At 39.5% G+C, this 14,502-nt stretch overlaps 1 protein-coding gene across 2 annotated transcripts; it reads left to right on the forward strand.

The window, feature by feature from the left end:
* The first annotated feature begins 403 nt into the window (after positions 1-403).
* LOC117300770 (cathepsin B-like) lies at positions 404-9,956 on the forward strand. 2 transcript variants are annotated; one of them, XM_033784557.1, is made up of 9 exons: positions 404-497; positions 1,042-1,117; positions 3,870-3,984; positions 4,925-5,131; positions 6,136-6,245; positions 6,875-7,104; positions 7,792-7,908; positions 8,852-8,980; positions 9,605-9,956. In XM_033784557.1, the coding sequence occupies exons 3-9, from the start codon at positions 3,871-3,873 to the stop codon at positions 9,679-9,681; spliced, it is 984 nt and encodes a 327-aa protein (XP_033640448.1). In that variant the 5' UTR covers positions 404-497; positions 1,042-1,117; position 3,870; the 3' UTR covers positions 9,682-9,956. The 2 variants fall into 2 exon arrangements, with proteins under 2 accessions (XP_033640448.1, XP_033640449.1); XM_033784558.1 differs by lacking the exon at positions 404-497 and having other exon boundaries at positions 1,023-1,117.
* Positions 9,957-14,502: the final 4,546 nt, after the last annotated feature.

A 14,502-nucleotide genomic window follows, 5' to 3' on the forward strand; every position in this document is an offset into this window, starting at 1 on the left:
CACTCAAAATAATTGTCAGCATAAAAACCTACTTGGTAACGAGCAATTGAGATACAGATAAATATTATAAACATGATGAAGTCGCTAGTTATTTATGCCTGTATAAATGAAACATCAGGTGATTTAAATGTATTGACCATAGGTTAGTTTTACTTATAAGACTGTTTGTTAATTTTACCTGGTGATATGTTCCAAATCTGCTTTAGTTCAAACAAAAAATGGCCAGCAACCATTTTTCAACGCCTGAAAAGACAAATTAAAAATATGCACACAAAATGGGCAGAGTAGGCATAAAGTTGACCTTTCAAAACTGTGTTTAATCGGGCATGCAGTTTTCTTGCATTATTGTAGTATTATGTTTATTATAAAACCAAAATAACCACTGTATGGCTTGCTGCAAGTTGTAGACAAGAGTGCTTGCTAAGTGAACTACTATAAACGGGGCCAACCTCTCCCATGGCAAGGTTGCTGCAAAAAGAACTGAAATATTTGTATCCGTGAGTATACCATTACATTTGCTGAAATTGATCTCAGAACTTTTATATATTATTATAATTCTAGGATAAATAATCGTTGTTTGTTTATCTACCAATTCACACGGGACCTACAGCTTAATTTTAACAAACTATGATTGCGAGTCAGTGTCTTGACGGCACTTAGGGGCCTATTCTTCATTGTGAAATCAGCAATAAGAATTGGAGGGACTCAAACCCAGAACTTTGTGATTGCAAGTCATGCAGTCTATCCCAGTTTAGCTTCCTGTGTGAGCTGTTTAGGGATTAAATTACTCAAGACTCAAGACAACAATAATCTGTCTAAGGGGTAGTACAATGATTTCAATATCAGTGGCCTTCCAGATATTTTTGACGGTTCTCACCACCCCCCCCCCCCCCTAATCCACCTGATCTTTTAATAGCAAAGCTACCACATACCACAGTATCATCAAAATCATACTTTGATCTGTTTACACTAACTTCCTTTGTTGGTCACGAGACAGACAACAGTCAGGTGACGTTTTTTGTTCACTATATAAACTCTTAGTTCCTGATCAGCCGTGCGTTTTTTCCTATGTGTGCTTCTGATCGACCAAGTCGGATCTAACTTAGTGTACATCGAGGTGGGTAAAATAATTATTTTTTTCTTCTTATATGTGTGTGAAATATAGACCTATAGTGGTATATTTATGATTGTGTGTATGTGTATGCATGTATGCAAAGAAATTTGCCTCCATGGTAGGACCATTAAACTGAATTGAATCGAATTGAATCGAAGTTTGAATGCCTTGTGCTCTCTTTTTATTTTTAAAGGAACACGTTGCCTTGGATCGGTCGAGTTGGTCTTTGAAAAGCGTCCATTTGTTACAAAATGCATATGATTAGAAAGATATTTCAAAAGTGGAATATAATGATCCACACAAGTATCACTCGAAATTGCGTGGTTTTCCTTTTACCTCGTCGACAAACACGGTCGGCCATTTATGTCAAATTTTTGACTCCCATGTCCGACCTATTTTTTTTTTCGCAAAGTAAAAGGAAAAACCACGCAATTTCGAGGCAAGTGTGTGTGGATCATTGTATTCTACTTTTAAACCACTTTCTAACCATATGCATTTTATAACAAACGGTTACAAACGCTTTTCAAAGACCAACTCGACCGATCCAAGGCAACGTGTTCCTTTCAGTACATGTGACGTCACATTCAACACTTCGTTGAAATTGTAAAATACTTTAGAAATGTAAACAATTTCATAGAGATGTTCTCTAGGTCCTGGCTCTATGGTTTAGTTTAGTGTTTGCATTTATGCCACCCTGTTTGCGGAGCCCGGAAGAGCTGTGAATTATAACAATGGACACAAAACATGAACCTTAGAATACACGGTCGGTTGCATTGGAGAAATGAAGCCCTATACTTGGACCTTGTATTTCTGGTGGAGTTGTAAGTTTATGAAAAAGTAATTACTTTACACGTAGAGCTACGGAGACCTTGGTTTGCATTACTTCAAATAGTAATAATATGGTGGTATTATAATCAGGAAGGAAGGAAAACAAAATTGCAGCAATATAAAGTAGCTAGTGTGTAAATCAGGAATGCCCCGCGTGACGTGTATATACTTATCCGGTTACAGGAGTGCGTTTTGGCGACCCCAACCAAAAACTGTTTCCGGTTGTTGGTCGTTGGTTCTGCTGTTCAGACTGAACAACAACCGAGTTGTGAGCTCGGTTACCGTTTTGGTTGTGACGTCAGAAACAGCTTTTGGTTGGGGTCGCCAAAACGCACTCCTGTACGTTACGCACTCACACCCCAACCAATACAGATAAGGAAATATCTGTACATGCTTTGAAAAATGTCTCGACCCAAAAATATGGAAAAAAGTGTTCATTCTCATATCCAGAATTGACTCATTATTTGCCTCCTTTGTGGATAACCGAATAGTCAAGTTATTAAACTTCAACATTCAGCTGCTATGTAGACTCACGCACACTCACCCAAGTGATCATAGCTCCAATCCTACAGAATGTTCATTGGCTCCCTGTTCAAGCTAGAATTAAACTTACAATTATCCTCCTTACTATTCATTATTCAACAAGGATAAATAAGCAAAACCTTTAGTTCACAACTATTATTCCTTCAAGAAATGTACGTTCCAAATCAAATTCCCTTCTCGCACATCCACCCATGTCACAAAACCTTACAGAGCTCGGTCATTCTAAGTAGCTGCTGATATAAACTGTGGAATGGAATACCTGAGTTTGCTATCGCCTTAAAGGCAGTGGATACTATTGGTAATTACTCAAAATAATTATTATCATAAAACCTTTCTTGGCAACGAGTAATGGGGAGAGGTTGATAGTATAAAACATTGTGAGAAACGGCTCCCTCTGAAGTAACGTAGTATTCGAGAAAGAAAGAAATTTCCAAGAATTTGATTTCGAGACCTCAGCAGATTTAGAATTTGAGGTCTCGAAATCGAGCATCTGAAAGCGTACAACTTCGTTTGACCAGGGTGTTTTTTCTTTCATTAATATCTCACCCTATTCTCATAACCACCGTCACTTATAAAGACGGATGTCGGGCAAAAGCGCACCGTATATTAACTGCCCATGATGCTATCATGGTAGCACATGATGGATCACCATCACTTAGAAGCCATGGGGATTTTGGTTAAACGGAAGACTAGACGTAGCAGCTCCGTTTGAACCTATTTAGCCGGCTGGTGGCGCATTAATACGACCAGGCCGATCATCCCATCCCCGTCTCATGGATGCATGCAGAATCGACGTCCCGATCCCATTGATGATTTCTCAGCACTACTACTACTTCTAGGAAATGAGATTAAATAAGCGAAGAATTGAGCTCAAATTTTCACCGTTTTGATATTTTATGCATAATGTTAAGATACACCAAGTGAAAAGACTAGTCTTTGACAATTACCAATAGTGTCCAGTGTCTTTTTATCAGTAAATGTTCTTCCGTTGGAATGTTACTTTGTGTTCCTGTGTCTTGTTGTTTTCTTTTCTATTGAAAAATGAAGCGCTTGGCAGTTTCATGCGCTGTCAACTACTGTACTTCATCGGCCACAACTTGCACTGTTGGGTCAGGCCCCATGCATGGTAATCCGGAATCCGGATCCCCGATCAAATTCCGGATCCAATCTGACCTGAGAGTTTTTGGAACGTACTTAAAAGGCAGACCGCGTGACGTCATCGCGCGAGTGGTCAATACGGCTTGACCCTTTTCATGAACTGTATTTGTGTAAACATAATATAATAGTTATCAATTTGGATGTCGTACATTTCTATTCAAACCGGAAAAATAATTGTGGGGGGAATTAAAAGAAATGTTTTAACAATTTGTTTCTTCAAACGCAGGATGCGTTTTCTGTTCTTGGTGAGCCTACTGGCTCTGGCCTATGCCAAACGGGACTATGTTGACGTCTCAGCTGATATCGTTGCTCGCATCAATGCCATGGACACTACATGGAAGGTAGGCCTAACCGGAAAACATATTACATTTTGTATTTAAGTTTTGTTAGGGTAAAGACTCAAGGAAATTTTGTTTTGGACTTTAACGGTTTGTAAAACGTTTGGTATTACTCTAAAAATGATTTGCAATAACAACGTGGAAAGACGTACAGCGGCTTTGGATAGTAAAATGCATTCTGAATGACCTTTCACTTCGGAGTAGTTTTTTGGGGGAAATTGTCACTTCAAAAAAAGAATATGAGGATCGTTATCGCCGCACACAAATCTAACTTCAAGGCCTTGAAAATAAAATCATTATTATCATATTTCTGGTAAATTATTAATGAACGTATATACTAGCTCGCAAGCTGAGGGTTAAAGGGTCTATGTACTTTTTGAGGGACAAAACACACAATGTCCACAGATTTACATTACACTTACACAGTTTGAAGATAATGATAGTAGAAAGCTTCCCTGAAAATATTACTTGCTGAGGTGCTGTAGTTGTTGAGAAATGACTAAAACAATGTCATGAAAATAATTTTCGTCTCACTGATCATGAGACGAAAATATTTTGAGCATGTAAAAACGTGCATTTTGATTTCGAGACCTCAGCAGATTTAGAATTTGAGGTCTCGAAATCGAGCATCTGAAAGCACACAACTTCGTGTGACAAGGGTGTTTTTCTTTCATTATTATCTCGCAACTTCGACGACCAATTTAGCTCAAATGTTCACAGGTTTGTTATTTTATGCATATGTTGAGATACACTAAATGAGAAGACTGGTCTTTGACAATATTTCCAAAAGTGTTTAGTGTCTTTAACACATTCCATGTTAGGCTTAAGAAGAACAAAAATAAATGAGAAACACCAGAGCTTGGGTCCGGCGCTCTTAACGTCCACGACATCCCACGAATGTTCCTCTTGTGTAATTTTATAGACACCTCCTTTTCTAATCTAGGCCGGGGCTAACTTTAAAGGCGAGAGCTGGGAGTCAGTGATATCCCGTCTAGGGGTCCTGTACCCACTGAGAGAGGAACACAAGTTACCCCTGTTCGTCCACGATATCGTCAGAGATATACCTGAGACGTTTGATGCTCGCACACAATGGCCACAATGTAAATCCATTTCCCTCATCAGAGACCAGGCTGCTTGTGGATCGTGCTGGGTAAGTGCTTGGAATCCTACACAAAGTTATCGGGTGATCTGGTGCCCAATTTCTTTATCATCTACTCTTTCTTCTACTACACAAATAGTGAAAACCACCCGTTTTGTACGCCATACCACTCTTGCAAAGAGCCATGCGGCCAACTCCTTTAAGAGTGAAAGAAGGGTATTTTCAACTCCATTGTATGAGTGAAGTTCGTTCCAATTTCACTCAGTAAGAGTGACACAGATTGACTTTAAATCACAAAAGAGCGAAATTGACACCACTCGGACAAGAGGTTGAAATGTTCACTCTTTTACATAAAGAGAGTACCAACCCACCAGATCTCTGATTTCCTGCAATGATGCAGTATTCCGTCTAGATGTCATATCTTCATCTCACAAAATTATCCGAATTTGGGCCCAATTTCATAAAGCTGCTTTAGCAAAAATTATTGCCTATAGGCCTAACTGCTATGAAGCAGAAATGAGCATGGACCGGTCCAATTGTACCTGTGACATAATAGTTTGGCTGGTAAACCTTACAACATTGCGTCTCGGAACAGACGAATTTCTAACATTGAAAAAAAAACCGTGGTCACAGCGCGTTGCAACGTCTCGAGCTGGATTCGGCCCAAGAAGTAGCGTCAACTAATATATATACTTGAAACGTAAGATGAAAACACTGGCGTATATTTGGAAAAGAAGTTGGAGTATTCCCAACGTCAGCGGACTATCAGGAGAGAACTGTCCATCACGGCACAAGAATAAGGCCCGGTCGCACAGGCCCCGAGAACGAGAACGAAAACGAGAACGATCAAAATGCACGCTCGCGATTGGTTGAATTGCTCCACGCAGAATACGCCCACGCCCATTCAACCAATCGAGGGCGTGCATTTTTATCGTTCTCGTTTTCGTTCTCGTTATCGGGGCCTGTGTGACCGGGCCTTTTAAGAGTGAAAGTGTCGTTCCGAAAGTGCTGAAGTACAGACCAAAGCTATTTTATTCTCCTGATTAATCCCTTAGGCATTTGGTGCAGTAGAGTCCATGTCAGATCGTGAATGTATCCACAATAAAATCCAAGTAAATATCTCTGCCGAGGACCTGAATTCATGTTGCCGTCTTTGCGGTAATGGGTGAGTATATGATATTTAATTGCTCTCTAAAAAATACATAATCATAGAAGAAATTATAAATACGACAGCGTAGGCCCCGTGATGGCAAAATGATTACACGAGTTGAAACGAGTTAAACTGGATACAGTATGCTGTTCACGGTACAGAATACTTGTACCGTTTCGCATTAAACTTCTTGAAGTACCATTGGCAACTGACAGATATTTCTTGCAGATATAGCCATTCAGGTCAGTTTTAAAAGCTGCATTTCTATTGTGTCATAGGTCACAGCGGCGTTGTTGTTCTAATGTAATTTCATGTTTATATGTTCGTTACCTATCGATAAAGGTATGGCTCGGAACTATAGGCCTGTAGGCAATTTGTTTAATTTTGTAAAGCTGCATGGTTTTGCATTGGATTTCCTATCCAAGGGTATCTTCAAAGTACATTATTGTTATATTTTGTTTTGCGAAAAGAAACATTCAAACAAAGTAAAACATCCATTTCTTTTTCTTGAACTGTTTCTGTGTTTCTGTTATGTAATTTTTACTTTTATGCGCCCTCAAACAGCATGGTATGGAGAGAGTATAAGTTCAATAACTTTTCATGATTATTTCTTGATTTATTTGGGTTATTTTGTTTTAAACTAGCTGTGGAGGTGGCTTTCCAGCGGCTGCCTGGAGTTACTGGAAAGACACTGGTTTAGTGAGTGGCGGCTTGTATGCCAGTAACAGTGGCTGCCAGCCCTACTCTATACCTAGCTGTGATCACCATGAGCCTGGCCATCTTAAGCCATGTGGTGATTCCGTGTCCACTCCTAAATGCCGCTCAACATGCAGACAGGGGTACAATGTCACCTTCAAGAGAGACATACATTACGGTAAGCAGCCGCGCCTGTCGATGTGTATGCATATACAGCTTCGACCAATCGCTCCTGTTCACCGTACTTTGTTGTGCAAAGAATTTGTACACGCCCAACCTTTTTTGCTGACAGAGCCTTTTTAATATATTATGGAACCAAACACAACACAACTCAACATGTACAAGTCACTTCTAAAAACCCACTTGTTGCAATGACATTTACTTCTTCTGTGCCTCGGTGCCTTTAAGCAAACCCTTGATTTAGGCGCTTGAAAAATTACTTTTGATGGATTGATTGATACAACTAATGCAATATTATTGGATTTTAAGATAAATTATGAGGTTTAGTTTGCGTTGCACCGATGACTGCACTGTATTCGGTGTTGTCTTAGTCGTGGGAAACAGAATCTGCATATAATTATAACAATGTGCGAGAACCGGGAGTTTGTGGAGCGTGGTTGGCGTTGTCGTGCCAATGGAATTTATATCAGCCCTTATTTCTCTCATCACAAAATGAACTGTTCTAGAAGTTTGGAGCATTCTTGTCTGAACGTTTCCTTTATCGAGTGAAATTGTCAGTTATCCTACGTGTGTGTTCTATAATTATTAAGATTTGTATTGATGAGGTCAATTTTAAACAGAATTTGCATGCAGCATAAAGAACAATTATAATTTCAACTCAAGTTGTTTTTTGTTTAAAATACAGGAGCCAAAGTTTACTCCATTTCGTCAGATGTAAAGCAGATACAAACCGAGATTATGACCAACGGACCAGTAGAGGCTGATTTCACCGTTTATTCAGACTTCCCTACCTACAGATCAGGTAACACAGTTTATTTTTCACGGAGGAAATTTATTCAAACTTAACACAACTCCATATGTTTTAGAACATGAGATGAATGAAAACAGACCATCCCTTGCACTATTGAACAAGGCACTGGACACTCTTGGTATAAATACTCAACATAATTGTTGGCGTACAAACCTACTTGGTAATCTAGCAACGGAGAGATGTTGAGAGTATACAACGTTGTGAGAAACAGCTTCCTTTGAAGTAACGTAGTTTTCGAGAAAGAAGTACGTTTCCACTGAAATAATATTTGAATTTGATTTCGTGACCTCAGAATTAGATTTTGAGGTCACGAAATAAATCATCTGAAAGCAGCCAACTTCGTGTGACAAGGGTATTTAAAACGCATATTTTGGAAAAGATCACATCTACTACCGATGATTCTACTGTGAAACTCCACAAAAAAGTTGGGTTCCTTTAAATTATTGTGTCAATGTTAACTCTGTATTCTATAAAATGTTATGTCGGTCAAATTTATATTTTGTTTTACTATCATGGCTGACATGTTTGAAAAGTGATGAGTAACACAAACAGTCCTTTTACATATATAATAAGGCAAATCCAGCAGGCCTATAAATAAACACAAAACAAAAAACAGCTCTATTTTGCAGCATACACTCTTTGGATATGCCTGTATTATGTGCAAGTCAGGAAAGCAATGCCCTCCTGAAGATGAACCTCCTTCAGAAACTCTTCCTTGAAGACGGGCAGAGTTTACTGTTCGAAACTTCGAGACCAAACCGGCTCTTGTAAGAGCCAACACTCGCTCAAAAGATACGTGGTTGTACCAACAAGTTAACTACTACTACTATTAGTAGTTTATTCTTAACTGGGTTTCAAACTAGAAATCATATAATATAATATTTTGTCTTTGTTAGAAAAGCAAACCTAATAAAGGAAAGTCATTTCATTGCAGGTGTTTACCAGCACAATACTGGCTCTCTACTTGGTGGTCATGCAATCAGGATTCTAGGATGGGGCGTAGAGGGCGGTGTTGACTATTGGCTGGTTGCCAATTCATGGAACCCAGACTGGGGTGACAATGGTAAGAAATACAGGAGCACATGAGTAACATTGCTTCGTCCTTCGGATGGGACGTAAGACAATGGTCCCGTGTGTCGAGTGAAACGCACGTAAAACAAAAAAAAAACAGTGCACTTATCAAAAACAGAAGGGGTTCACCCGGTAATGATTGGCAGCATATTGTGCCACAGCACCTTGTGGACTATTACTTGGTGCTATTTAAATGGAGTAGACCTCGTAATTCAAACGTAGTCCTCTATACCTTGAGCGTCACTGGCTGAGGGATGTGAGCGCTATAGAAGAAGCCAACTATTAAAGGCAGTGGACACCATTAGTAATTACTCAAAATAATTATTAGCATAAAACCTTACTTGGTAACGAGTAATGGGGAGAGGTTGATGGTATAAAACATTGTGAAAAACGGCTCCCTTTGAAGTGACATAGTTTTCGAGAAAGAAGTAATTTTCCACGAATTTGATTTCACATTATCCGCGTCTAATAACATCAAACAGTTTGGATTCTATCCAAACAAGATATGCCTAGGGCCTACACACGCAGGGCCCAATTTCGTTGAGCTGTTCAACATTTATACCTCGTTTACAAAGTCTCAAAATCCTTCATCTTTTCTCCCTTTTATATTAACCAGGTTTCTTCAAGATCAAGCGTGGCACCGACGAGTGTGGAATTGAGGATGATATCAACGCTGGAATACCGAGAAAATAGACACCGCAGCCAAAAAGCACAAGGAATTTGGGATTTAACTGATTTATTTGGTTGTCATTAGATTAAATAAAATAGCCTAAAAGGGAAATTCTAATGATTTATTTAATTGGATGTTCAAAGAAATTTGTAAAATGTATTGAATATCAAACTAATGCATGTGTTTGACGCTCTGCTGGTACGGTGACGGGACCCACCAAGAAGTAGAGAGCCGCGTCTGGATTGGCGGCTACGACTACTGCTAACGGCTATGGCTGGAACAACACGTCACCATGAAATATCATAGGACGTCCTTAGCAACAGTTGCAGTCGTAGTCACTGAGCAAATTGGATACGACCTAAGACTTAAAATAATTAGACCAGTGCGTATTCACATGTTAAAATGGGCGATTTTTGTAAAAGCTTTTAGACCTTATGCACATGACGTCATTTCAGTAGGGCGCCCTCACCTAGAGGTCAAAAGGAGGTTGTTCATTGGCTATTCTATACGCCGCGCGTACAAATCTGTGCGTTTCGATTGTTTCGTCACCGTTTTTCCACTAAGATGGCCGCTGGATGACGTCAATGCATAAGGTCTATTCAAACGTTCGGGATTTGTTTTGAGATGCGTCTTGGTTGAAGTGGGACAATGTTCCAAAGAGATGGTCCTTTAAAATATTCACTTGTGTTCATTGCCAATTTCGTAAAGAGCTGTTTGACAGATAAATTCGCCAAGATCAGACAAATCCTGCTAAGCAGAAATCATTTAAACAGAAAAAACCGAGGCACCCTCACGGTTATGCGCCATCTTGTCCAACGGACAAAAAAGTGCTTACTCAGAACCAGTGTTGTCGTCTGCGACTCGCCGTAAATTAAGTTTTCAATTCTTTCGAAACATTTTATAAAGGTGTTTAACAAAGAATGTGTACCTACTATGTTAAAGCCATTGGACACTTTCGGTAAACAGTGTTGTCCAAAGTCCCACACTTCGTGTATCACAACTTCTATATAAAATAACAAACCTGTGAAAATTTAGGCTCAATCTGTAGTCAGAGTCTGGAGAAAATAACGGGAAAACCCATACCTTGTTTCCGCACGTTTCGTCGTGTCATGACATGTGTTTCAAATAAATCCGTAATTCTCGTTAGCGAGAATTGATAATTGTTTTAATGTTTTCTCCAAAAGTTTTCTCCAAAGTGTCCAATGGCTTTATAAGGGAATAAAGGTAAAACAATAATTGATGTATTCTATTAACTGCTTCCCATTGTTGTTTGTGTGTTATATTATTTTTTTCGTTTATGTCACCCTTTTAAGCGCCAAGTTAAGATGTAAGCATTAATACAGATAGGCCCTATAATATATTTTCACGTCAGCCCCGGGGCAAACCCCTGGAAATAACGGCAGGTGTCGCATGCAATTATGTCCTCTATGCAATACTATCCGGAGGACAGTATTGCATATGCAATAATGTCCGCCGGACGGTTTTGCATATGCAATCGTGTCCGCCTGGACGCTGCTGCATAATGCAATTGTGTCCGCCTGGACACATTTGCATATGCAGTTGTGTCCGCTCCCGTGCAAAACCGCCCTTGGTCGACGGAATAAGTTCGCCATTTTGGTTAACAAGCTAAGTGCATGTCATGAACGACATGGGAAATGTTCGGCCGTTGGCCGGGTATTCGCTGCAATCATAATACGTGAATATTCATGCTCTGTATAATACGTAGGTTCATGGCATGTACGCTCGCTTACGCGCGCACATACATGTACAGTCATGTACATATCCACCGGACGGTTTTGCATAGCCCCGGACACAATTGCATATGCAAAAGTGTTCGGAGCGGACAGTATTGCATGGCGGACACAATTGCATCTGACACCGGCCGTTTCACACGTGGATCGCTTTACCCCTGATCAACCCCGGCAAATGGACATACACTTGGGAATAGCCACCCCTGCTCTGGGCCCAATTTCATAGCGCTGCTAAGCACACAAATCTGGTTAGCATGACATTTCTCCTTGATAAAAACAGGATTACCAACCAAATGTCCACGTGATGTTCATGGTAAGCAAACAACAGCTGAATACCAGTAACAAGCAATATGCAACAAGTTGAAATTTGGTTGATAATCCTGTTTTTATAGAGAAAGAAATTTCATGCTTAGCAAATTTGTGTGCTTAGCAGCACTATGCAATTGGGCCCAAGAGTAGGGGTATAAGCTGTAAAACCCTGGGGTATTACTATTAATGAAACCTGCAGCCGGAACCCCCTGGAATAGGAACAATGTGAAAGTGCGTTGGGGGTAACGGTGGGGTAGAAGAAAACTTAAGGGTCTCTCAAGGGTTGTTTTTCATGAAAATAACGTTATGTCATGTACATGTACGTGTACATGCAAGTACACGTGTTGTGCGCATGCACAGTGATGACGTATGTATCTATATTTAGCGCGCTGCGTTTAAGACGAGATTCGGATAATAGGAGGAAAATGGGCCAGTCCGGCGGACCTCGTATTAACGGGAGTCGACAGTGTGAATAGGGGTTTTGAGTGGACCTAGGAACAAAAATAATGAAACGTCCAACGATCAGCAAACCTTGCTGCCACGTGTCTTAACAATAAACAGTAAATGAATCAATACGAGCAAACACAATATGGTGACATTTTTGTTTAATAATTTTACCAGTGAGTATGTAACACCATGGCACAGTGTGTTGTTATTGAGTCACACAAGTTGTATAAATACAAAACAAAAACCGACTGTGAAGTTATTACATATTTATGTGTTTTGCATAGGAGAAAGAATCACCTGAAGAAAGTTCCACGGCAAGCTACGAGGTTCGAGGATCTGTCATTTTTGCATACAACGTTCTTTTGAGTTTTTGAATGTAAAATTTTGCATCAAAAAACTTTTTCCCCCGAACATACACAGATGTCTGTTAGGAACTGTATACAGGTACATGTATTTCCCGAGTCATGTAGGTACACACATACAAGTCGTGGGTTCGAATCCCACACGAGTACACTTAGGCGGTGGATTTTGTTCACAGGGCTCCGGGAAAGTAACCGAGTTAAACAGTGCTTTTAGAAAGACAGTGGACACTATTGGTAATATTGTCAAAGAACAGTCTTCTCACTTGGTGTATCTCAACACATGCATAAAAGAAAAAAAACAGTGAAACTTGACCTCAATTGGTCGTCGAAGTTGCGAGATAACAACGAAAGAAAAAAACACCCTTGTCACACGAAGTTGTGTGCTTTCAGATGCTTGATTTCGTCACCACAAACTCTACAACAAATTCGTGGAAAATTAATTGTCTCTCGAAGCGTCACTTCAGAGGGAGCCGTTTCTCACAACGCTTTATACTATCAACCTTTCCCCACTACTCGTTACCAAGTGAGGTTTTATGCTAATAATCATTTTGAGTAACTACCAATTAGTGTCCACTGCCTTTAAGAGAAGTCGCTGTCGCGTAAAACACAAATATCATTATGTAAGGTACCCAACAACATTGTCTTGCAATTGGTGAAACTGTAGAACTTGACTCAAGCCCCAATCCCGTGCCATCAACAGAAAACTATCGTTTTGTGATGCCTTGTAGTCCCTAACCTGTTCGGAACCACGCTACATTTTAACTGCGGGCATGCTTAGGGACCTCTCGCACGAGAACGGGACTTGAATCAAGTCTAGTGAAACTGCAGCGCAAGGACTCGTGATGATTCAATAAAAGGGAAGGTAACGCTTGGTAATTACTCAAAACAAATATTAACTTAAAAACTGACTCGGTAACGAGCATCGGAGAGCTGTTGATAGTATACACAATTGTGGAAAACGACTCCCCCTGAAGTAACGTAGTTTTTGAGAAAGAGGTAATTTCTCACTAAAATAATACTAAAGACTTCTAGCTTGAAGTCTTTTGTTTCTATCTGAAAGCACACAAATTCGTCCAACAAGGGTGTTTTTTCTTTCATCATTTTCTCGCAACTCCGATGACCGATTGAGCCCAAATTCTCACAGGCTTGTTATTGCATGCATTTGATGGGATACATCAAGTGAGAAGACTGGTCTTTGACATACAATTACCAAACGTGTACCTTCCCTTTAACGTCTTTTTGTTTCGTTCATAAACAAATCATAGGCTATTTTCGAAACCACTGCTTGGGTTTGGGCTATGGCAAAGGCCTAAGCTAAAGACGATAGGCACTTTCCTTACATAGTCCAATTTCATTGAGTTGACAGGCGAGAGGTTTTTTTTCTTGGAGTTTGCCTAATACTAACTGCTTAAAGGGTCTATGTAACTTTTGTAGGACAAAAAACACAAGATTTACACTAAACTTACACAGTTTGAAGATAATGATAGTAGAAAGCTTCCATGAAAATATTACGTGCTGAGGTGCTGTAGTTTTGGGGAAATGAGTAAAACAATGTCATGCAAATAATTTTCGTCTCATGAGACAACAATTATTTTAATAATTTACAAACATATTTCCATGACATTATTTTACTCATTTCTCAAAAAACTACAGCACCTCAGTAAGTAATTTTTGAAGGGAAGCTTTCCACTATCATTATCTTCAAACCCTGTAAGTTTAATGTTAATCTATGGACATTTTGAAAAAGTACCCAAATCCTTAAAAAAATTGCCTAATGTGACATGGGATTAGTGCCTAAACTAATCGATGGCATATCATCATTTTGCATATTATTGTAAGTTTATGTCAAAGCGGTTGTACAAAGAACATAACACAACATTATTTTTTAAATAAATAAGTTAAATGGGCAGAAACTATAAATAACTGTGGACGGATTGGAATAAATACAGAAATCCTAAAATGAAATTAAGTTTCG

The sequence above is a fragment of the Asterias rubens genome, chromosome 16 (genome assembly GCF_902459465.1).
Source record: "Asterias rubens chromosome 16, eAstRub1.3, whole genome shotgun sequence".
Classification (NCBI taxonomy): domain Eukaryota; kingdom Metazoa; phylum Echinodermata; class Asteroidea; order Forcipulatida; family Asteriidae; genus Asterias; species Asterias rubens.

Coding starts and splice junctions, on each gene's coding strand:
- LOC117300770 (XM_033784557.1), top strand. CDS start 3,871: ATGCGTTTTCTGTTCTTGGTGAGCCTACTGGCTCTGGCCTATGCCAAA. Junction 7,909..8,851: donor CTTCCCTACCTACAGATCAG/GTAACACAGTTT, acceptor ATTTCATTGCAG/GTGTTTACCAGCACAATACT. Junction 8,981..9,604: donor CCCAGACTGGGGTGACAATG/GTAAGAAATACA, acceptor TATATTAACCAG/GTTTCTTCAAGATCAAGCGT.